Here is a 25,510-nt window from a genome sequence, read left to right as displayed (position 1 = left end):
TGCTGGGTGTTGGCCCTGTGTGCCTCGGTCGTATGCAGTCCTGATTGTGGCGCTCACCTGCACGGCGCCAAACACGCATACGACCATCATTGGCACCAAGGCAGAAGCGACTCTCATCGCTGAAGACGACACGTCTCCATTCGTCCCTCCATTCACGCCTGTCGCGACACCACTGGAGGCGGGCTGCACGATGTTGGGGCGTGAGCCGAAGACGGCCTAACGGTGTGCGGGACCGTAGTCCAGCTTCATGGAGACGGTTGCGAATGGTCCTCGCCGATACCCCAGGAGCAGCAGTGTCCCTAATTTGCTGGGAAGTGGCGGTGCGGTCCCCTACGGGACTGCGTAGGATCCTACGGTCTTGGCGTGCATCCGTGCGTCGCTGCGGTCCGGTCCCAGGTCGACGGGCACGTGCACCTTCCGCCGACCACTGGCGACAACATCGATGTACTGTGGAGACCTCACGCCCCACGTGTTGAGCAATTCGGCGGTACGTCCACCCGGCCTCCCGCATGCCCACTATACGCCCTCGCTCAAAGTCCGTCAACTGCACATACGGTTCACGTCCACGCTGTCGCGGCATGCTACCAGTGTTAAAGACTGCGATGGAGCTCCGTATGCCGCGGCAAACTGGCTGACACTGACGGCGGCGGTGCACAAATGTTGCGCAGCTAGCGCCATTCGACGGCCAACACCGCGGTTCCTGGTGTGTCCGCTGTGCCGTGCGTGTGATCATTGCTTGTACAGCCCTCTCGCAGTGTCCAGAGCAAATATGGTGGGTCTGACACACCGGTGTCAATGTGTTCTTTTTTCCATTTCCAGGAGTGTATTTGTGCAATGAATACCCGTTTATCACCTGCATTTCTTCTTGGTGTAGCAATTTCAATGGGCCGTAGCCTAGAAAGTAAAGAGGCGATAGTGCGTATGCGTGCTGAAGACTCACGTCGACGTCGATGCCGGGGAAGGGGAAGATCTTGCAGACGGGCGTCTCGCTGGGCGAGTAGCGGTAGAACTCGAGCTGGCCGCGGTACCACTTGACGGAGTAGAGCGGCGCGCCCTCCAGGTCGTACTCGCAGAGCAGCGAGGCGGGCTTCCCGCGCTGCACGGCCGCCGGCTCCACACGCAGGCGCACGTCCTTCAGGCACGCCACCCCTGCAACACCACCACAGCGGCCTCACTGTGCGAACGGGAGAAAAACACTGCTACCGAGGGGGAGCACCCACCACCAGAGGCAAGTGCTCGTGCAGGAGGGCACCAAAACAACTGAAGAGAGGGGAAATGGAGGAATTTTCAAAGTAGCGAGGGAAGCAAGAGCGCGTCTCGTCGGCCACAGAACGGGGTCCCGCGCAAAAGTTGGTAGAACACAACGGCACAACAAGTAAAGAGTCGCCGTCGGACTCAGCAACGAATCAGAGACGTCGGCGCATGCACGCCCCCAAGTGTTCCCTTACAGGCCGGCCTGGGTGACCGAGCGGTTCTAGGCGCTACACTCTGGTATCGCACGATCGCTACGGTCGCAGATTCGAATCCTGCCTCGGGCATGGATGTGTGTGATGTCCTTAGTTTAGTTAGGTTTAAGTAGTTCTAAGTTGTACGGAACTGATAACGTCAGAAGTTAAGTCCCATAGTATTCAGAGCCATTTGAACTATTTTGTTCCTTTACACTGCCGCTGTCAGAAATATATTTATGTCCGAGATCAATGCCACTCAGCAAAGTCTCTATCTAATACTCCAATTTCTACATTATGTGATCAAAAGTATCCGGACGCCCTCAAAAACATACGTTTTTCATATTAGTTTCACTGTGCTGCCACCTACTGCCAGGTACTCCATATCAGCGGACTCAGTAGTCATTAGACATCGTCAGAGTACAGGATGGGGCGCTCCGCGGAACTCACGGACTTCGAACGTGGTCAGATGGTTGGGTGTTACTTGTGTCATACGTCTGTATGCAAAATTTCCACACTCCTAAACCTCCCTAGATCCACGGTTTCCGATGTGATAGTGAAGTGGAAATGTGAAGGGACACGTACAGCAAAAAAGCGTACAGGCCGACCTCGTCTGTTGACTGACAGAGACCGCCCCACAGTTGAAGGGGGTCGTCATGTGTAATAGGCTGACATCTATCCAGACCATCACATAGGAATTCAAAACTGCATCAGGATCCACTGCAAGTACTATGACAGACGGGAGGTGAGAAAACTTGTATTTCATGGACGAGATACTGCTCAGAAACCACACATTACGCCGGTAAATGCCGAACTACGCCTCGCTTGGTGTAAGGAGTGTAAACATTGGACGACTGAACAGTGGATAAACGTTGCGTGGAGTGACGAACCACGGTACACGATGTGACGATCAAATGGCAGGGTGTGGGTAAGGCGAATGCCCAGTGGACGTCATCTGCCAGCCTGTGTAGTGGCAACAGTAAAATTCGGAGTTGGTGGCGTTATGGTGTGGTTGTGTTTTCCATCGAGGGGGCTTGCACACCTTGTTGTTTTCCGTGGCACAATCACATCACAAAGCTACATTGACGTTTAAAGCACCATCTTGCTTCGCACTGTTGAAGAGCAACTCGAGAAAAGTCATTGTATCTTTCACCACGATCAAGCACCCGTTCATAATGCATGGCCTGTGCCAGAATGGTTACATGACAATAATATCCGTATAATGGACTGATCTGCACACAGTCCTGACCAGAATCCTATAGCACACCTTTGGGATGTTTTGGAACGCCGACTTCATGCCAAGTCTTACCGACCGGCATGGATACCTCTCCTCAGCGCAGCCCTCCGTGAAGAATGGGCTGCCATTCCCCAAGAAACCTTCCAGCACCTGATTCAACGTATGCCTACGAGAGTGGAAACTATCATCAAGGCTAAGGGTGGGTCAACACCATATTGAATTCCAGAATTACCGATGGAGGGCGCCAGGAACTTGTCATTTTCAGCCAGGTGTCCGAATACTTTTGATCACACAGAGTATGTAAGCAGATACTACTTTTAATCTGAACCAAGGAATTATCGCCAAAGAGCGGTATGGTTTCAGAAGTTATTTTATTTAGATGACCAGTTTCGGAATCAGATTAATGCCCTCTTTAGGCACCTATGTACTCCATGTATAATCCGATAAATCGATACTCGCATGACTGGAGCCGTCAGTGCCAGGATTCCGTGAGCTGGGATTAACTGTCAAGTCACGAAGTAAACACTCCAAAATCGGTCTCGTGGAATCCAAATGTTGATGGCTTCAGCTCTGAAAATAGCGATATATCTGACTGTCTACACATGTAGTGCATAGGAGTCTGAAGATGACATTAATGACATGCCGAAACTAGTCGTCTAAACAAAATAACTTCTGAAAACATATGGCTGTTTGGCGATTATTCTTTGTTCAATATCTGACCATCCGCAGACCTTTATCAGTCATGGATCAACAAAGACTTTTAATCTTAGACAACATTATTGTCATGGCACAGATCCAGCTGAGAGCGAATACGACAGTTATTCTCCACTCTGTATACCTCTATAGGAAATATTGCACTTTGTGGATGAGAAATGGTTAATTTGCAATGAACAAAATGCAAATGTTGTAAGGTCAGCGACAGTCTCAATCACACGATTACGATGCAATGTTCGTTCAGACATGCATACGTGTACAGGTTTGCATATGAGTACAGGTTGCAGACACAAGGTTGACAACAACTGGAAGTTTGGATATGGCTCTGAGTCATGCTTGGATAAACAAACGGTAAGGTGACTGCTGGCGATAACTGGGAAATCCGGGTTTGAGTCTCAGTCTGGTACAAATTTTTACTGTCATCACTCCATTGTACAGCCGATGATTGTCTATACTTGCAACTCCAGTTACATTTCATGTTTCAATCAAATGTTATCAGTGTACAACATAATTTCTGAGAATGTTAAATAGTTAACCTACTCGAGCTTTAATAAATTATTAATAAAATATGTACGTGTAGCAGTATCTGCTCGACCTTCTCCTGAAGTAATCTGGTTGCTACAGTACACCACAGAACACTATTAAGAAAAATGGAAGGTAGAAGAAGATGGAAATGAATTAGTGTGTAAGAAGGCTTGAAAGAAAGGAGGAGTGAAACACAGAGAAATAAAAAAAGAGAGGAGGGGACCAAAATTGTACAAAGAAGAAGAATGAGGACAGAAACTAAAACTGAGTGAACATGAAAATAATTCGAGAAGGAAAGAGAGAAGGAAGGACCCACTGTGACTACAGAGTGAGGAAATACCAACAGAGGAAGAAAGAAGTAGGGGAAGATGGCCAAAATTAATTAAGAAAGCTACAGAGAAATAAAAAGGAAGAATAAATCAGAAAACAATTTAAGATACCCGTAAAACGTGAAAGAATGAGAGAAAAGGAAGCTAGAAAAATAATGAGGGCGGAAGACAGTAAATAGAATAAGAATGAGATAAAGGAGGAAGAAAGAAATGGAGATACTAAAGAAAGAATGAAATAAGAAAGAAAGAGGGAAAGAAACTAACGAACATGCAAACAAAGAAGCGATTACAGAGAGAAGGTTAAAAGAACATAGCAAGAGAAAGGGATGGAAAAAAAAAACATTGAAAAAAAATTGCAAAAATAAGAAAGAAAGAAAGCAGAGGGGAGACATAAAGACTGAAAGAATAGCATAAATGTAAGAAAAGAAAACATGAAAGAATTACAGACGGAAATATATATGAATGAAATTGTGTACTACTGTAAAACATAAAGTGGTGTGAGTTTAAGCTGTTTACAGGGAATTAAACGACACATACATAGAGCAAGTGCAACAATGTGTTTACTTTATAATGCATAAGGCTATACAAGACGATTTTGTCGTAGAGCACCATGCCAGAACGAAAATAAAATGAAGTCCTGGCAGGGAAGGAGAAAAAGCTGTGACAACGATCGATGATGTATTTGTAATAACTCCAAAGCTGGTAATAGTCTAAGTTAAACTTTTATAAACAATACATGCTGCTGGCTGCAGTTTAATTTATAAACCTTATAACAGTACTACAGCCATGTTCCTCCACAAGTAAACTTTTTGACAAGCTAGCATGTCACTAAATATGTTTAACAGTTACAGATCCTGGCTCGGATTCGTAACATAACAGAAAACATGGAACCATATTTGAAATTTTAACTCTATAAAATAGGTTTGTAACCCTACACGCAGGTTGTTTAAAATAGAAAATGGCGAAACCGAGGCACAATTTGTGCTCTGTTGCTGTTAATAGACTCTGTTGACACTTATCGTAAAACAGTTGAGGAAAATACCGGAATATTTTACTTCGAACTGTCCATTGTTATTTGTTGGGAGTATGTGCTAACTAACAATGTAGTCTTCTATGGGTATCTATTGCCTAACCTTCATCTTTTCTCATGAACACTACTTACTCCCTCCACTCAGGTCTCTCGTTAGTCTGTATTTCGTTATTCCCTGACTTCCTGCTTTATTTATCGGTACTCGTGGTTTAAGATCCACTAACTGCCTTTGAAGCTCTCACTTTCCACGTGACACTGTGCAAGCCAGCAGCCTTAAAAGTCTGCAGGGGGTGGTACTGTGTGGTGGGAGGCCGCGTCAGACAACGGGAGTGGCCCCCAGGCGTGTGGCGAGTCAACATCTCTTTGTTTTGCTGATCCCCGGTGACGCGCCCCACTGTCCCCACCCTCCCTGCTCCTTTAAAGCGACTGCGGAATCCTCTGGATCCCACAGGGTAAACCCCGCCAGCGCGCTCGCTCCTTTTTTTTTTCTCTTCTTTTTCCGGCTCGCATTAGAATTAATTAGGATTCCTGCGGACACAATAAGTCGTGACGCGGTAAGGGAGCCAGAGATCTGCCGGTGCGCCGCCTTTATTAGATTTGGGCCTCAGGAGAGAGCCGCGCTGCGCCGTCTGAGGCGCGAATGCTGGCTGAGGTTGCGCGGCAAACTCTCCAGGGACGGACGAAGGGGCGGCTCTCGACATGCTGACTTGGCGTTTAGCAGTCTGACAGCTAACGATAATGGAGATGTTTCTGACAAAGTCAGCACCCATTAGAAGCCAGTGTTGATTTATTCTGAATGTGTGTGTGTGTGTGTGTGTGTGTGTGTGTGTGTGTGTGTGTGTGTTGGAGGGTGGGTGGGTAGGGGGATGGGTGTGTGTATCTGTGTGTTTGTTTGTGTGTATGTGTGTGTGTGTGTGTCAGTGCATATTTTTCAGTACATCTACATCTATATTTATACTCCGCAAGCCACCCAACGGTGTGTGACGGAGGGCACTTTACATGCCACTGTCATTACCTCCCTTTCCTGTTCCAGTCGCGTATGGATCGCGGGTAGAACGACTGCCGGAAAGCCTCCGTGAGCGCTCGAATCTCTCTAATTTTACATTCGTGACCTCCTCGGTAGGTATAAGTAGGGGAAGCAATATATTCGATACCTCATCCAGAAACGCACCCTCTAGAAATCTGGACGGCAAGCTACACCGCGATGCAGAGCGCCTCTCTTGCTCGATCTTCTCTATCTCCTCTGTCAACCCGACCTGGTACGGATCCCACACTGATGAGCAATACTCAAGTATAGGTCGAACGAGTGTTTTGTAAGCCACCTCCTTTGTTGATGGACTACATTTTCTAACGACTCTCCCGATGAATCTGAACCTGGGACCCGCCTTACCAACAGTTAATTTTATATTATCACTCCACTTCAAATCGTTCCGTACGTATACTCCCAGATATTTTACAGGAGTAACTGCTACCAGTGTTTGTTCCGCTATCATATAATCATACAATAAAGGATCCTTCTTTCTATGTATTCGCAATACATTACATTTGTCTATGTTAGGGTCAATTGCCACCCCCTGCACCAAGTGCCTATCCGCTGCAGATCTTCCTGCATTTCGCTACAATTTTGTAATGGTGCAACTTCTCTGTATACTACAGCATCATCCGCGAAAAGCCGCATGGAACCTACGACACTATCTACTAGGTCATTTATATATATTGTGAAAAGCAATGGTCCCATAACACTCCCCTGTGGCACGCCAGAGGTTACTTTAACGTCTGTAGACGTGTCTCCATTGATAACAACATGCTGTGTTCTGTTTGCTAAAACTCTTCAATCCAGCCACACAGCTGGTCTGATATTCCGTAGGCTCTTACTTTGTTTGTCAGCCGACACTGCGGAACTGTATCGAACCCCTTCCGGAAGTCAAGGAAAATAGCATCTACCTGGGAACCTATATCTAATATTATCTGAGTCTCATGAACAAATACAGCAAGTTTGGTCTCACGCGATCGCTGTTCCCGGAATCCATGTTGATTCCTACAGAGTAGATTCTGGGTTTCCAGAAATGACATGATACGCGAGTGAAAAGCATGTTCTAAAATTCTACATGAGATGTAGGTCAGAGATATATGCCTATAGTTTTGCGCATCTGCTCTACGACCCTTCTTGAAAACTGGAACTCTTATCCAATCATGTGGAACCTTCCGTTCCTCTAGAGACTTGCGGTACACGGCTGTTAGAAGGGGGCAAGTTATTTCGCCTACAGTTATTGGGCAGTTTCATTGAAGCTCTGTACACATGTGCCTTACCAAAACTAAGCCTCATCTGAACAAGCCTCAGAAGTCTGAACTGTCACGACCGGCGGCCATGTCACCCTCACCAATAAGTGTCACTGGGTGTGGGTAACAGTGAGCATATGGTCAACTTGCACTCTCCCAGCTGTTGTCAGTTTTCGTGACCTTTGCCACCACTTATCACTCGAGCAGCTTCTCTACTGGCCTCATAAGGGCCAAGTGAACCTGCTCGTGAACAGCTCTCGGCAGAGCTGGACAGTCAAACCTGCTATGCTGGACAGCACTTAACTCCAGTCATGTAACGGGATCCAGTGTTACATTGCAGCAGGGCTGTTGGCGCATGTGACTTAAATTCCTTTAACATTGGCATTTTGAAAGCAACATCCATAGACACAGAGGAGAGTTACCATGTTGTGCACAGACATACTCGTGTAATCTTACATTTTATTCAATTTGCAAACCATTCAGTATACGGATTGAAAGTAGCATCAGTGATTCCTGGAAGAGCTGCACTATGTTTGCATTTGAGCTTGAGTTGTGACAGCAAAATTTTTAAATCGACTAACGGTAAATTTACGAAAAATTATTTTGTGTCTACGTTATCATATTTACATGCTGGTAACATTTTTGCTGTGCAGTCTGCTTCATACACATCACATGAATTAAACGTGAGAACACATAAAATTTTCACATGTTCTTGTAAATCTCTTAAGTCGAGGTAGTTTGAGTGTAATGTGACACTTGATGCTGCCCTCACGTATGGAAACAAAACAGTTGCCTGTTTGGTTTCTCTGGGAGATCCGAAACGCAACCTTTATATTTGACCCATCACTACATTTTCATATCAAAGTGAAATAGTGATGAGCATGGAACTTGGAGTCATAGGTGTTACAACATACAAAAGACAAAAATTGTACACATTTATTTGCCTCTGCAATTTTTGAAAACCATGCTTAAACATAAACAGTGAAGTTCCAGAGTAATACAATGTTTGAATAAACCCAGAACCATTTAGTCGGAAACACACTTCAAATTATTTCTTTTAAACATCTGAAGGGAGAACCTTGAGGTTTTAGTTGCGCTTCTAAGTTTAAATCCTATGAAGAATAAGAAGCCCTTAAAGTGAATTTACGAGATAATTCAGCAAAATGCCAAAATTAGCTGAAAATGCATGTATTAGTGACAGAAATCACACGGTCCCTAGCCTCAGGTCAGATTGAACAACACCCATACTGGATATAAATAAATACACATACGAGAAATAAGTTACAGATTGCACAATGAAAGAACTAAGATAAATGTTTGATTTTCTTTCAGTGTTAATAAAGCAGATAAAATGCGCACCTTAAATGTTAAAAGATATTTGGTAAAATTTGTGTGTTATAATAGTTTTAACATGATGGCCTTTAAAAAATGCGCACGATTTCAAAAGGACAATATTCGTAGTGCCCAGTTGTGATTACACTACATAATAAGCAAAATGTCACCTTTGCAAAGGACTTAAGAATTATTCGGACATGTCTAGGTAACTCTAAATGCTGATCCATACAGTGACCTAAGACAAATATAATTGTCACTGATTAAAGCTAGGTATCACTGTATGCGAAAACCCAAAAGTAACTTTCGCTTAACGAACGAGGGTTTCCGCGAATCACTTGCACCTCTTCATTTATGGGTAACGGAAAGTGCTCACCGTTTTCTTGGTTCGGTTATCCTTCGCTGCAAGTAAATACCGACTGCAAAAGCTTCCTGAAGTAAGGCAGCCGAAATGAGAAACGTGCCGACTCCGATGATGCAAACCCGCATCCACAAAGGCAGACCACATTAATAATTCTTCATCTGTAGTATGCACATCGTTACCGTTGTACGACAGTCCCTGGCTGCAAGTAAATACCAGCGCAATGGGATCCACAGTCAAGCCAGCAAATAGGATGAACGTACCGACTCTGAAGGGGCAAACCGACGACAAAAACGACAGAGGAGGTAGTAATTCTTCAATTACGGTAGGCACCCTTCCCATTGCCTTCCACCACATGACGAACAGGACAGGAGAGAAAGATTGAAGCCTGGAAGGGGACCGCACGCAGTTAAATGAGATTGCCGAGCGAGTATAATCTCTCCTGGGAGTAATTGAGTAACTCGTCAGTAAGACATGACGAACAGAGAAGCTGAATGAGCGACAGAAATAGACACACGGCTGACAAACTATGTGCGGAACTATTTGTAAAATAAGGAAATATAATATAGACTTTTAACTGAGGTGAGGAATCACATCAGTTTTGCATAAGGGAGAATAGTGATGCAAAATACATTATCTAAGTTTTGAGAAAATTTCCACGCAGTGTGAGTCATTTCTTTTTACACGTTAAAACTAAACAGGATACTAAAAGCTAAAACAATCTCCAACTGATAACACAAAAGGAATGGGAAGAGTATTTCCAACAATTATTAAATGAGGACAGAGAAGAATATCTACAAGAAGGAACAGTGGAAGAAAATGGACATGAAGATGATGAGATCCAGATTTTAGAAAGTGAAGTGTTTCAGGCGTTGAGAGCAGGAAGAAATGGTAAATCACCGGGACCAGGCAATATCACTCTGGAGTGTCTGAAATACGATGGTGACAAAATTATGAAACTGATAACACAGCTCTTCAACAAAATTATACATGGAGATTCAGTAACCAACGATATGAAGCTAGGTTACATTAATACCATATTTAAGAAAGGGGATCGCAAAATTTGTTCAAACTATCGCAGAATTTGTGTTACAAACACATTAATGAGAGTTTTTGAGAAAGTAATTAAAAGCAAACTGGAAGAAAAAAATTCAGAACCCAAGACGAAGAATGTGGTTTCGGTTTCACGGCTGGGTGAACATGTGTAAACCATATATCCACATTACGGCAGATTTTGGAGAAACATAGGGAAAAATCACAAAATAAATGATTAATTTTCATAGATCTAGAAAAAGCGTATTGTACTGTTCCAAGAAAATTACTTTGGGGAGCACTACATATGGCAAATATAAATCTTGCCTTGATTAAAATAATACAACAGATGTAGAAAGATAACATGTGTCAAGAGAAAATTGGTAATAAACTTTCACAGAAATTTAGAACAAGCAAAGGCCTTTTACAGGGCTGTCCTATATCACCATCATTATTTAAAAACTATATATATAATAGCCTTAGAACATGGTCTCGTAAATGTAATAGTATGGGATTAGAAATAAGAGATGGAGTTTACGTAAATCATTTATTGTTTGCTGATGATCAAGTAGTCCTAGCACAAGATGGGGAGGATGCTAACTATATGTGCAATCAACTAGCAGTAGAATACAAAACTTGGGGTTTGAAGATTAATTAACAAAAAATAAGAATACTTGGCTAATGATTCAGAAGGGCCTTACATTGAAGGAGAGAAAATCAAAAGATAAACTCTTTCTATTCTTTGGGATCCATTTTAGAAATCGAGGGAAAATCAGAGTCAGAAATCAATAAAAGAGTTAGTAGTGGGCGGAAGGTCATTGGGATGCTTAACTCGGTCTTATGGAGCAGGAATGTAATGAGTAGAACTAAAAAATTGGTATACAAATCCATATTACAGAGTGTGGTTCCGTATGCAACGGAGACCTGGACAATTATACTGAAGCACATTAAAAAATTACAAACTCTAGAGATGGACTTCTGGAGAAGATCAGCTAGAATCTCCAGGAAAAAGAAGATAAGGAACACCGAAATTATAAGGAGAGGGGAAATAAAAGAAAGAATATATGACGTAATGGATAGGAAGAAATTGTAGTGGTACGGGCATGTACGACGAATGGAGAAAACCAGAATACCAAAATTGATACTGGAGTGGGAACCTGAGGGGAGAAGGAGAAGAAGAGGACGACCCGTGACCATCTGGCTCGCAATTGTACAGCACCCAATGAGGAGAATCGGCGCAGACGAAGAGGACACACAAGATCGAAACACCTGGAGGAATATTTTGAAAATATAGTTTAAGAATGTTTATTCTTTGTATAGCAATTTCCGAGTAAATTATTATGTTGGAGTTAAGCCTCTGTAATGAGGAAAAGCTCAAAATAAAAGAAAAAACACTGGGATGTTCTTCAATCTGTCTCAGTTAGTGGTAGCGGCCTTCACGTTAATAGTCAAAACTTATGAAAATGTGGTTTTGCTATCCATGTACTTAAATCATACACGTCAAGCATTCAGGAAAACCGAACTCTCCATTGTTCTGTGATGACAATAGAGAAACTCGTCTGAAACTGCTTTCTTCCCAATCAGAAAGTCTTGAAGCGACACATTCACCAATGCCATTTTTCCAAGATATTATCGCTTCATACACAGACATTTTTTGAACAGCATCATCCTGCCATTCACCAGAGGTGACTCTTATAACAATTTCATTTCTCAGTACATCGACAATAGACTGTGTATTTTTATTATTTATGGCAAAAAACCTTTAATTTTTGTTTGTATCATTCCTACTGGGTTGAAAAAGCAGTGAAAATGTGGTATCCTTTGACCGTAGGCGTGTACGTTTTGCTAGCTTGTCGATTTCGTATATCAACTGTAATTTATGGAGAGAGTTCTGTTAGTTAAGCTATCTAAATTGAACCACTTATTACGGCGTTTCATTGTGGAATGTAATGCTGTCGTTTTTTCACTTTACCAACATAGACGCCTTGTCAACAACGACAGTATGGTGGTAGGCACAATCAAGACCGGTTGTTGGTGACTTCGGTATTTAACGGGAAAACCATTGCTCTTGGTTGACCTTACACGGCTATGAAGTGGACGACAGGGCGCAGTCGAACATTTGCACTCAATAATATTTTGGTTAATTTGATTCTGACATTGTTCAGTATGACAGAACAAGTAATTGTAGATCAAAGATTGGCCCTGCAACTGCAAGAAATGAAGACCAGCAAAATAGTTAGCATTAAATGCTCCCACTGGATAAGAAGCCGCCTGCAGGACTATGGAAAGCTGGAAATGTAGCAGTTATGAGCGTGAAGGTCAGACAACCACGGGGAGTTGCTGCGCGCCGGCCGGTGTGGTCGAACGGTTCTAGGCGCTTCAGTCTGCTACGGTCGCAGTTTCGAATCCTGCCTCGGGCATGGATGTGTGTGATGTCCTTAGGTTAGATAGGTTTAAGTAGTTCTACGTTCTAGGGGACTGATGACCACAGATGATAAGTCCCATAGTGCTCAGAGCCATTTTCTGAGTTGCTGTTCGTGGAATTGGCAGCGTAAGAGCGGTTCTTTTCTCGTAATCCTCACCCCCTACTTCCTTCACGACTATCAATGCTAAAATATTCTGAACAGTCTGCTGTATCAGTAACCCTAAGCGTCAGGGTGGTATAGCGGTAGTATGTATGTATTGTGCACTAACAGAGCTATGTCAGACAGTCGTACATACTGCCTCGGAAAAATATGTAGTCAGCTAACACAATCCCAATACCTTTTTTTCTGGAGGTCGGAATGGGAAAATGGTGAAACATTAAATTAAACGAAACAGAACTATCAATGTGAAACTGATGGTTTTACGAGTTGCATAAATGATAACATCTAACCATGGAATTCGATGGGGAGATACTGTAGGGTTCACTCATTTTTCTTCAGATCAGTGGCAGCACTTTGTTATTTGAGATTATACCTTATCTTTGGAGAGTAGCAGCCCCAAAGTTCCTAGAAGTGACTCAGTTTTCGCTAGCAGAAATATTGGGCCCCGCAGTACCCCATTGTAATGTAGCTGTAAAGCTTTCTTCTATATTTGGGTTTTCATCTAGTCTTTCTATGACGATTTAAAAGTGTGGTAGCGTTCCAATAATAATAATAATAATAATAAATATTTATTAATATACAATAACTGAACTTGGAGAAATGACCGCGGTAAATATGTGAAAGACAGCTAAGCAATAATTAACGATGGTCACGTACTGATTTTGTGATGTACCATGATTTTACTACAGGTAACATACATTCATCGCTTTCTGCATATTTTTCCACTTCAGTGCCGAAAGCAAGTGGTATAATAGATGAAATATTTTCTATTTAATAGAATTTCTATTCATTGCTGTTATGACGTAGAACTGAAAATTGCAGTTTATGCAGTATAATTCTAAAATAACTGACTTAATTGGCAACAAATTGAAATTAGATATATAATTAATAGAACTAAAACGGAATTGAAGTTAAAAAGCAGCGTTTATGATATGAACATGTATTAAATTCTATTGATTCTTTCAGATTGTAACTATCATGGTTGTTGTTGTTGTGGTCTTCAGTCCTGAGACTGGTTTGATGCAGCTCTCCATGCTACTCTATCCTGTGCAAGCTTTTTCATCTCCCAGTACTTAATGCAACCTACATCCTTCTGAATCTGCTTAGTGTATTCATCTCTTGGTCTCCCCCTACGATTTTTACCCTCCACGCTGCCCTCCAATACTAAATTGGTGATCCCTTGATGCCTCAGAACATGTCCTACCAACCGATCCCTTCTTCTGGTCAAGTTGTGCCACAAACTTCTCTTCTCCCCAATCCTATTCAATACTTCCTCATTAGTTATGTGATCTACCCATCTAATCTTCAGCATTCTTCTGTAGCACCACATTTCGAAAGCTTCTATTCTCTTCTTGTCCAAACTATCATGGTAAATTACAATATTTTGTTTCATCGAGTGAAATGTCTTCTACAATCACAGTTACATCTACATTTTCTACTCATAAGACTAAGTTATGCTATTTACCTTATTCGATTGGTTATGTGTAATTCATTATCTTTAGTGCCACCGCAAGCCCATGTCGGCTTTATGCACTGTCTCATTTGTATGTTACTTTTCTGCTTTACATTTATAATAATATTACTATAGTCCTTTTGTTTACCACGTACGTGACAAAACAATGAGTCAACATATTACTTGTTACTAATGCATTTGTGTCGTGGTATTTGAAGAGGTTAGTAAAATAAAGTACTATCCCTCAGTTTAGCATGGATTAGTCTAGTCACAGTACCTGTTGTGCTTTCCAGTTCACGGTAAGCTGGTAACTAGTAATTTTAAATTTACATCTCGAAAGCAGTACTATAATAACACAAATTAATTTGAAAGTAGCCATTTAACCACACATACAGCACGTCATAACTCAAAACTCCCTCTTGTGGATTAGCGCTTTCTCCCACCAACCCCTTCATATTAACGTAACGTTTGCTGTTGGTGTAGAGGTACTTCGAATAACACTTTTATTCGATGATGTGTTCTGAGTATTGTGATGGTGTGTGCCTGAAGATAGAAACTTGGTGTTTCATAGTGCGTCAGTTTCAAAGCGTTCAGATTTTACTGTGATGAACATTTTGTGTGTGGTTAATGCATTGAACTCAGTATTAAATTTCAAATCCAAGGCCTCATCATGGCAAATTAGTTTTGTCTCCAGTCGAGTTCTTGCTCACATTTCTGAAATCACATGAAGCCTTTCTTTTCTAAGTTCATAATTACATTTACAATTATCCTGCAAATCATAGACATTCTATTTCCATGACAAAACGGGGTTATGTCACACGATACCTACGAATCTGAGAACAAAAATTAAAAAAGAAAACTATGGTAAAAAAGAGCGTTTTAGACTGATTCATTTATATCAGTCGTCAGGCAGTGTACTTTTTTTAGATACTGTGGAAAGAGACTTTCGTTTGTGGTGGCAACAATATCTTCGTCATTTGGGAACACTTAGTCACGGTGCTGATAGCAGATCATCGACAAGGATAAAGACACAACAGAATGTGATTTTATTATGATGTGCTTTGTTCATAACTAATGTACTGGGAAATCGGCTAACTTTTAATTGCCAAACATATTACGTATCCTGGTTGTAAATAAGACTTTTCTAACTGAGTTACTGTGTGCACAAAAATTAAGGTAAAACTGTTTCAAGTTACACCACTGGTCTGTCCTAAGATTCGTGAGATGTCTTAACTTTGGTATTTCACCATCAACAAAATCGTTTCTGAGCGGAATAGACGTCTTTTGCGACTACGCTGTCGATCTGAGTCATAAATTTGTACTTCAAGCAAGTCGCTTATAACAAGAAGCATAATTATGTATCTCGTTGACACTCAAACTGGTATGAAGCACTAAGTCGCCAGATTTTGCTCCGATGGCGCCACCTAAATCACAAATTATATCCAGACTACCTTCAGGAAGTTCAGTGGAAAGCCATGAAACAAGACTTTGAAGAGATAGTCAATATACGCGGCAGAAGTGCGAATAAAGAAAAGTGATACTTTGTATCCTGACGAAAAGTAGTATGCCCACAACAAAACTGGCGTAAAAAACATTTTGATATATATATATATATATATATATATATATATATATATATATATATATATATATGTGTGTGTGTGTGTGTAATCGAAGGGAAATATGATATGGATCTCGGCCGCAATTCCGCAATGAATTAAATTCAATGGCGGCAAGTAAAGCATAATGCCAAACCACGACTTGAACTTAGATCACCTGGTTTACTTGACCGGTCGTTTTAACCAGCTGAGCTATGCAGATACATTTCTCTCCTAAGCAGAATTCACAACTTGTCACACAGTACACACGTGGCGTCCACCATTAATTATTGCCATTGCTCACAGACTTATTACATTCCTCCAGAGTATGGATATGGTGTGTATCCGCATTGGTGTTACCATTACGGTCAAGGCACAAATATTCCAGTAAGCGCGGTATCTTTCTCGTGGACAGACGTACACACACACACACACACACACACACACACACACGCACACACACACACACACACACACCCACGATTGAAGGAGAATACATATCTCAGCCACAACTTAGCAATGAATTAAATTCCGTGGTGACAAGTGAAGATTTGTGCTGAACCAGGACTCGAACCCAAATTTCTCGGTTTACACGACCTGTCACCATAACCGTTTCAGCTATTAGGAAACACATATCTGCAACCAAAGTTCTCAACTTGTCGCTTACTACATAATATGTAGCGTCCACCACCTATTATCGTCACAGCTCGAAGCTTCTTCTAATGCCCGTAATACTACAAATACAGTGTATACCCATACTGAACCATTATTTCTGTAAAGATACGTTGTTGTACCTGTGTGTGTCTGTTCTATTTGACATGTTAAGATGATATGAAGAGCATTTCTCCCGAAACTAAAGGTAACTAGAAACTACGTATTACAATACGTTATCACATTATTTTACTATATAATATTATTTCTATATTATATTTTACTATATATTTCCAGTATGTATATCAGCATTACGCACAGAACAGCATACAATGTCAATAGAGCAGGCATCTGCATTCTACATACGCTTTCTATACTCAAGAAACAAGACTACTTTGAAAACTAAAAACGTTCAAACACCAAATGAAGTAACGACAATACATTTACAACAACGTTACCTCTGCTTATAACTATCCTCTAAACTATTAAATATACACATTGAAAGACAACACACACACACACACACACACAAACACACACACAATCACACACACACACACACACACACACACACACACACACACACACACACACACACACAATATCTACATAACATAATTATTTTAGTTATAAATATATTGCCGCTGTTGGCCACTTTATTATTTTTACATATTCCTTGCGCACGTTAGGTGTTACTACGCCACCTTTGTTCAGTTCAGTGCGCTGAATGTATATGTAGTGTAAACACGACGAGTAAAAGAGCCTATGGCTATTAAAATGTATGTACATATACATTCCTGCTCACCTATTTATCGACAAACGTCCACATAACATTGAACTCTATACTAAAAAGCGTCTTCTTATTTTTGACGATGGACAAAAATTGTCGTTGGTTACCGTCACATGTATTTTCAGTAGATATCCATAATGATCAGACAAGCCTAACTTAAAATATTCGTGTTTAAAGCGTGTTCATAGTTGTGCTGTACCTTCTAGTGCGGATGTTAAAGTGCTTCCAACCGAACCAGATTTCCCGTGGTCAAGAAATAACAAGCGCATATATGTGACAGTCTTGGAGTATACAAAGTCCTCAGCCTTTTCTGACCGTTCTCTCCTATCAAAGACCTTGTACATTTGAGCCAAGGTTGTATTTACTGAAAACATTCAGTGCGTATGACGCGAATTCCAACGATATCTTTCCTGTGTTGATTATGTCTTCAGGGCATTCCGAAAACACTTTAAGGTAAGTTCCGTTTTTTCCTCTCTCGCGCCGTAATGCAAGGCACTCCAGTTATGTCCATAAACATCATTTTGGTCGGTAGCAGGAGTTCCATCAGCACTGAATTAATTAATTGCTGCGTATTAATTATGAAGCGACAGAATTTTCCAGAGTTACTTTTATAATTGACAAATGTACGAGGGAATTATTTGCCAAATGCGTAGTTCAAATATTCTGTTTGGTCTGTAATTTATGAAGAGTGTTTTCTGATGTGGAAGTGGAAACAACATTGTTGAAACGTAGATTGTGTAGCTCAATGAACAATTAATTGTATTTTTTATCTTTTAAATGAATGCGGATTTAAGAAGTACTTTCACATTTTTCGAGTTGTTGTAGGATGTGTGTGTTTGTGTGTGTGTGTGTGTGTATGTGCGTGTGTGTGTGAGTGTGTGTGCTTTTTTTTTTTTTGTTTTAAACAGATGTAGCGGTAACTGTTCGAATACAAACCAAATATGTAGCACAAATGCCCAATACACATTAACAGTATATACGAGGAACACGTAATAGAATCATTATTAATATTCTTCAACGAAGGTATTATTATTCTTAAATAATGACTTCCTCAGCAATGCATAGTTCAAGGCTCCAGCAGTGCGGACAGCCGTAACCTAACCACCACGTAAAAATGAAGTAGGACACAATCACATGTGCGTAATAAAATGAAACATCTGCGGCCGTCGTTTTTATGTCAATACATTGCAATTAGTTTCGGTGACTCAGTACGTCGTCTTCAGGCCTTAACTGACGTTGAAGTGTGAACTACGTTCGTGTACAAAGTCCCGTCAGCGGCCATATCTATGGACTGGCCTCTGTAGAATACTACAATAGCGATGTTGTGGCTGATGGCTACAGACATGTAACAGCGATGTTCTGTCTGATGATTCCAGGCACAGTGTCACTGTTACGGTACTTACGGAAGCCAGCTCATAGATGTTGGCCACTAATGGACGTCAGTTAAGGCCTAAACATGACGAACTGACTCGTCGACACTGCGTCCAATATGATGAAATAACATCAAAACGACGGCTGCGGGTGTTATTTTAATGCGTAAGCGAACGACCGAAGTCGCGCAGACCATCATTCTGAAGGGCAGACGTATAAAAACAGTCGCATATGCACTTTCTTTGGACTGTCAAATTGTGCATCACCTTCCCTCCATCCCATATTCCGTTATTCTGCTGACTTGGCGGCCAGTGATTTCTTCGTCTGCTCTCGTATGACGAAACAACTGAATAAGAGATATCTTCAGAATGGTGGTGAGTTACTGTTCTAGGACGTGAGAAAGAGTATGACGGACGTAGAGGGATTATGGGAAATGTTTAAACTGATTGTAAGTTCTTGATACGTATGTGCCAAGTAAGCGCATTAAGGATCGAGAGGACCCTCCGTGATTTAATAATGAAATTCAGAAACTTCCGAGAAAATAGAGTTGACTCCCGTTTCAAAAAAGATTGAGCAAATGTTGACAGCGAAACTTATAGAAACTGGTGCATCTATAAGAAGAGCAATCCATGAAAGATCTTGAAGAGAACTCGAAGCAATTCTATCATATGAAAACTCTCTAAGCGGAACGAAGGCTTCTATCCAGTCAAACGTCGATGAGTCTGCGTTGACAACAGATGACAGCTACAGGAAAGAAGAAGTTTTAAACTTCACGTTTAAGAAAAAAGTAAAAAGAGCGGAGAAAACACATAATGATCTCACAATATTTATGTTTTTAAAAGCATTATGTTTGAACAAATAGTACTATAAGAAGCAAATCACAACAATCTTTTCGTCTATGTTTTGCTTACAAATTATTTAACAGGCGGTGGTGCGGCAGATGAATCCATATCATACCTATTTTTCTATCGTGTGTTTGTCACAAAGTGATTTCGTTGTCGTATGAACTAATGTTCTTGGGTAATTCATCTACGAAAAAGAAAGTTCTCATTGCTCACAAACGTGCTGTAAAGGTAAGATATGTGCTGACCCACGATCACCTGCTTCAGGGATTATGTACTTTCACTACTACTTCACCGTATATTTATGCTCTCTGACGTTTGCCGTGAATAATTCACCACAATTTAAAATTTACAATGATGTACATAATTACAGTACCACAAAAAAATTACAATCATTATTCCACATCGAGTTTGTCCACAGCACAGAAAAGGGTTGCATAATGCTTTAACCTGAGTTTGTGAAGCGATATGTCTGCCAGGCAGTAAAGTTAAAATTGAAACCACACTAAAAGATTCTCCTTGGCAACTCCTTCTATACCGTAAAAGAATTTCTGTTTATATAATATGTACAAGATGGTAGGCAGAATTTGCCAACTAACAACAGTATGTTAAATATATATATATATGGTCAGCATATAGTCATATGTAATTATGAATGTACGATGACTCATACCACATCATTACGCTCGATCGTACAAATTATTCATGTAACATAAAAAGAGCCGACTAGAAATATGATAAAACACGTCAGGGGAATGAGAAGTAATTTAACTTTTCACTACAAACAATAATTTAATTGAGGCTTTTACTACGATAAATTGTCTTTTGTACGCGTCGTCGCAGTAACGAGCAATTCTGAGCCACTATATTCGTTCTATAGCGCCCGTGCTACCGTCTTTCCACCACTTTCACGTTTTCATGAAAGCACTAATTTGGTTTTTCACTGACGTCACCGACATTTCTAGGAAAAACTTTTTAAACTTTTGCATTAGGTTATGAACAACAGTTATTTAATGCGGGCCCTCTTACTTAACTAAGAACTTAGTAACAGCCTTTCTGAATCGTATCCACGTGTCCCTCTGAGAGTCATCCTTGACACAAAGTTAGAACTGAACGAAATTTAAGAAGTGTCAGATGCAACAATACACACCATTTGTCAATTACACTCTTGATAGCTGAGGAAACACAGAGGTACTTGAAACTTTGTCCATCTTTGGGGAAGGGTTTCACAGTCTGCTTCATTGGGCCGAACTGTGTAGAGGTGGTACCAGAATATTACCCATGCCCATGTGGTTCTCGTGCAAAGAGACGAAGAGCGAAGCAGCAGCCATCGAAATTTCAGCTTCATGTCATAACTAACTGAAAAAGTATGTAACATAAATATATAAAACTTTGTCCATCTTTGGGGAAGGGTTTCACAGTCTGCTTCATTGGGCCGAACTGTGTAGAGGTGGTACCAGAATATTACCCATGCCCACGTGGTTCTCGTGCAAAGAGACGAAGAGCGAAGCAGCAGCCATCGAAATTTCAGCTTCATGTCATAACTAACTGAAAAAGTATGTAACATAAATATATATCACTAATGCTGCTAGAAAAAACATTTTTTTAAATATTTTATGTTAACTGAGAAAGAACATTATGTGTGATGCAGCTTTTTTTGTCATTATATTATAATTCACAACACTGGAAAGCACAGAATATCTCTTTCAGTCACTTTTTTCCGTCGTATACGTGTGTAACAATAAAGACCAGTGCATTGAATGGTACGTCACATTTCTGAAACTTGTTTCAGATGGCTGTTCCTTCTTAAATAGCTCACGATGGATACACGCTTACGTTTGGCCTGCGTGGCTAACACCAATTATCGGTATTCTTTGTTGTTTTCAAATAACATCAGGCCTCCTTAGGCAAGAGCGCCGGCTGCGGAGTTTAAGGTTCTCCGTTCGAGTCCCAGGCCAGCGCAGAGTATTCATCAGCCAGGAACTTAGGCAACGGTGCACACTCCGCTGTAGAATACTCTGAAAACAATCCAATTTACCGTTATTGAGTATTTCTCCACGATAACCTGCTAGTGCCCGTCCTGCAAGATATTCCGGGGAACTTCAGTGAAATTTGGAAAGCAGAAGAAGATGTACTGTCGGAAATGGGGCTGTGAGGGTGGTCGTGACTGGTGTTTGGACAGATCAGCCGGTAAGAGCATTCCCCGCCCACGGTAAGGTTCCCAGTGAGTGCAGTAGCCAGCGTCTCGGTTAGTGGAACTGTTTGGGGTGTATAGGGTTAAGTGGAGAGATTTCTATTGGAGACTGAGTACACTATATTTAACAACATTACATCAGTATTGACGTTATTTGCAGACGAATAATTATGGTCATGTCTTTACGTTGGTTAGCAAATCCAAGTACATGTGGCAAGAGCAAGCTATTAAAGATTAATTTCTCCTGGACGGCTGGTCAGGTGTTGAAAGTTTGGACGTGTGAATTCCAAAATGCTTAGTCTATGCAAACAGGTGTAGTCTTGTTAACCTTCGACAAAACATCAGGAAGTAAATTATGTGACCTGTTTGTGGAAAGACTGTTAGACACAGAAAAAACAATCAACAGACCGATGTGTGTACATATTAAGGTAATACATAAAAATATAACTGCATTTACATCCGTTACACCCAGAATACTTGCTGTTATACGCGGCGACGCAACGTACAGGGTGACAGTTTCTGAACTATGTAAATGAAAAGAAAAAATGTAAATTACAAACTACGGCGTGCACACACTTTATTCAACACGTAAACGTCACCACAGATATTCGGATTTAGGTTATGACATGTTCGATATGCCTGCCGTCATTGGCCTTGATGTGGCGCAGACGAATAGCGAAATTCTGCATGACCCGCTGGAGTGTCAGAATATCGATGATCTCGATGACCTCCTGAATGGCTGTTTTCAGCTCATCGACGGTTTTGGGGCTATTGCTGTACGGAGTCCATGGGCACGTTGTCACGGTTCGCGCGGCTACCCTCGTCGGAAGTTCGAGTCCTCACTCGGGCATGGGTGTGTGTGTTGTCCTTAGCATAAGTTAGTTTAAGTTTGATTAAGTAGTGTTTAAGCTTAGGGACCGAAGCCTTCAGCAGTTTGGTCCCATAAGACTTACGACAAGTTTCCCATTTCCTTTACTATAGCCCCAAAAAAGGAGTCACTTGTGTTTAGATCCGGAGAATATGGCGGCCAGTCGAGGTCCATGCCAATGGCCCCTGGATACCCAGAGCCAGTAAGCGGTCCCGAAAGTGCTCCTCCAGGACGTCGAACACCCTCCTGCTTCGATGGGGTCGAGCTCCGTCTAGCATGAACCACATATTGTCGAAATCAGGGTCACTTTGGATAATGGGTATGAAACCATCTTCCAAAACCTTCACGTATCGTTCGACAGTCACCGTGTCATCAAGTAATTTGTTCCGTGTCTGGACATTGCACACCACACAGTGACCCGTTAGGATTAAGTAACTTCTCAATCGGGAAATGCGGATTCACAGTCCCCCAAATTCGCCAGTTTTGTTTACTGACTGGATCTCACCGCTAAACCAATCCAAACTAATTCCCATAATGCCCACTGCTAACCGTGTAGTTTAAACGTCCTAAGGCAAAAGTTATGACAATTTTATTTCACATAGTTCAATAATTGTCACCCTCTACGTGGAGCAGGAGAATATACACCGTACCAGGCCAAAGAAACGTGTGATCCAGTGATTTATGGAACGAGTAAGGCTGTGTGCACGTTGACAGCTAGCCCGGGTCGTATTCAGTCTACATGCTCACAACATACACGCTGGCTACCCTCTCGTTGACGTCAGATACCGTGAACGTGGACTATGGATTGTGTTTGGCTGTTGCTGGATGTCCCACAGGAATACAATAGTTTACCTTTATCCACGGACTTTCGGTATGTCACAGTGTTCAATCTGAGCGTCGCTGCAGATATTTGTGTCGTCTGCCAATCTCTCAACCTGTACCGAACTTGTAACTAGCGTTTTGTCCAAGTAAAGTGAGTGTTAGCAACATCCCAAAACTATACTCGCGTTCTGGTTTCGCACAAAATTCTAATCTGCCAGGGATTTTCAAATCGGAGAACACCCAGCTGCAGAGTAAAAGAGTGATGCCGTAAACAGCTCCGCAATATAGAGGGTGCTTCAAAATGAATGTACAGCTATTAAGGCTTTGTAGCATTTACTACATTACAATTATAAATAACACATCAAATGAAATAACAACTCAGACAGTTTCTCTGGTGTATCTGGACCACAGGGAAGACTATGGAATAACGAAGAGTGAATGAAGTACGTGATGAACGCCACAGAGTCTTTCACCGGTAGCCCCAACACATCAGTCCGGAGGGCCAATTTTGAATGATCAATTCCAGTGAAATTGGTGTGGAGACTTTTAAGGTAACGCTTACAACTATTTCCTCATCGTTTGCGGTTGCTACAATCTCTAAAGCCTACAGATTACCAGAGTACGTGCCAACTTTGCAAACGAAATGTTGATGCATGACGACGAAACTTGTCTGGATCGTGTCGTCTTCAAGGATGAATCAGCATTTCACCTAAGTGGGAATGTGAACACACACAATGTTCGCATTTGAGGGTCAGCAAATCCCCACGAGATGGTACAGCTGTAACGAGACTCCATTAGCTTGAATCTTTTTTGCGCCATATCATGTCGCAAAGTTTATGGGGCTTTCTTTTCCCGTGATGTAACTGTTGTTTCCTATCTTCATGCGCTAGAACTATAGCTGTTTCCCCAAATGGAAGAAGCTGAATAACAGAACTTTATTTTGGAGCAAGATGGCGCCATGACTCAATGGCATAACTCAGTATGCGACTGGTTAAACGACGTTGTACCTGACAAGGGACCGGATGAAAGTATTTGTTTTTCATGACCTCTACGATTACACACGATCTAACGCCACGCGATTTTTGCCTTTGGGGGTTGTAGGATCACGTGTGTGTGCTTCCGCTTCCAGCTGATCTGAAACAGCACTGTTGTAAAATCGCTGATCAAGGTTTGGGAAGAACTAACCTAAGTGTGTGACGACTGATTTTCGCGGTGAACACTTATAAGGGTAACTTACGTGAAGTTGCTATAGAAGGAGAAAGGTAAGGCTGTGATGGCCAATAATGAATGGATAGCTCAGTCGGGAAGAACAGGATTCTGTGGCTGAGTCCTGGTAAAGTACGAGGAACTTTCAAAGCAGTACATTCTCAGCTGCGGAGTAAAAGATTCAGTGTTAGTATTGTCAGGTTGTAGCGAAGAAGAGGACACTGAGTAACTGATACAAAGTTCAGCTTATGATCTCATCATGTATTATATATCACGATAGGAGAGGCGAAGCTTGAATGATGAATGTGAAATTGTCTTTAGTTAGAACGCAGCCAGCTGGAATTCTCTGGAGAGGAACGGAAAAGCGATCGTTAGTGCGCCCTAGAGACACGCCCGCCCAACGCCTGTCATTCTGCGAGCTCGCAGAACAGGGCGGAGCGGACAAACGCGATTTAACGAGTTTCCCTGAGCTCGGCGTCGCGTCCTGTCGGTTGATTTCGCGGCTCGCTGCCCCTGAGATGTTGGCAGCCGGCGCTGCGCCAGGCATCCACTGTGTCGGATCGCACCAGCGGAGCTTCCACGACCAAAGTTTCAAGCTGATACCGTGTTTCGAGTTAGTAAGGGCGAAGCTATGCTATCGTAAGGAAAATGTGTCTGGAAGGGTACCTCCTACTAACGAGCTAAATTACAGTCACTGGAATTTATGGGAAAAGAATATTAGATCCTACCAACTATGTAAGTAAATGAAGGCCACAGCGGAATTCATCTGAGTGCGTACTCTCTCAGTCAACAAAACCAAAGTGCTTTTAGAACACAGTGAGTTCCATAACGCGTATATCAGAAAT

At 41.8% G+C, this 25,510-nt stretch overlaps 1 protein-coding gene across 1 annotated transcript in view; it reads right to left on the bottom strand.

Annotated features, from left to right (window-relative positions):
- Positions 1–25,510, bottom strand: part of LOC124803458 — a 794,587-nt gene that overhangs the window by 306,880 nt on the left and 462,197 nt on the right. Inside the window, exon 2 of the mRNA XM_047264647.1 lies at positions 941–1,149. Coding sequence (XP_047120603.1) covers positions 941–1,149 — 209 coding nt within the window. The remainder of the gene's footprint in view (positions 1–940; positions 1,150–25,510) is intronic.

The sequence above is a fragment of the Schistocerca piceifrons genome, chromosome 6 (genome assembly GCF_021461385.2).
Source record: "Schistocerca piceifrons isolate TAMUIC-IGC-003096 chromosome 6, iqSchPice1.1, whole genome shotgun sequence".
Lineage (NCBI taxonomy): Eukaryota > Metazoa > Arthropoda > Insecta > Orthoptera > Acrididae > Schistocerca > Schistocerca piceifrons.
Note: the sequence above shows the minus strand (reverse complement) of the source record. Positions and strands in the feature narration are given on the sequence as shown.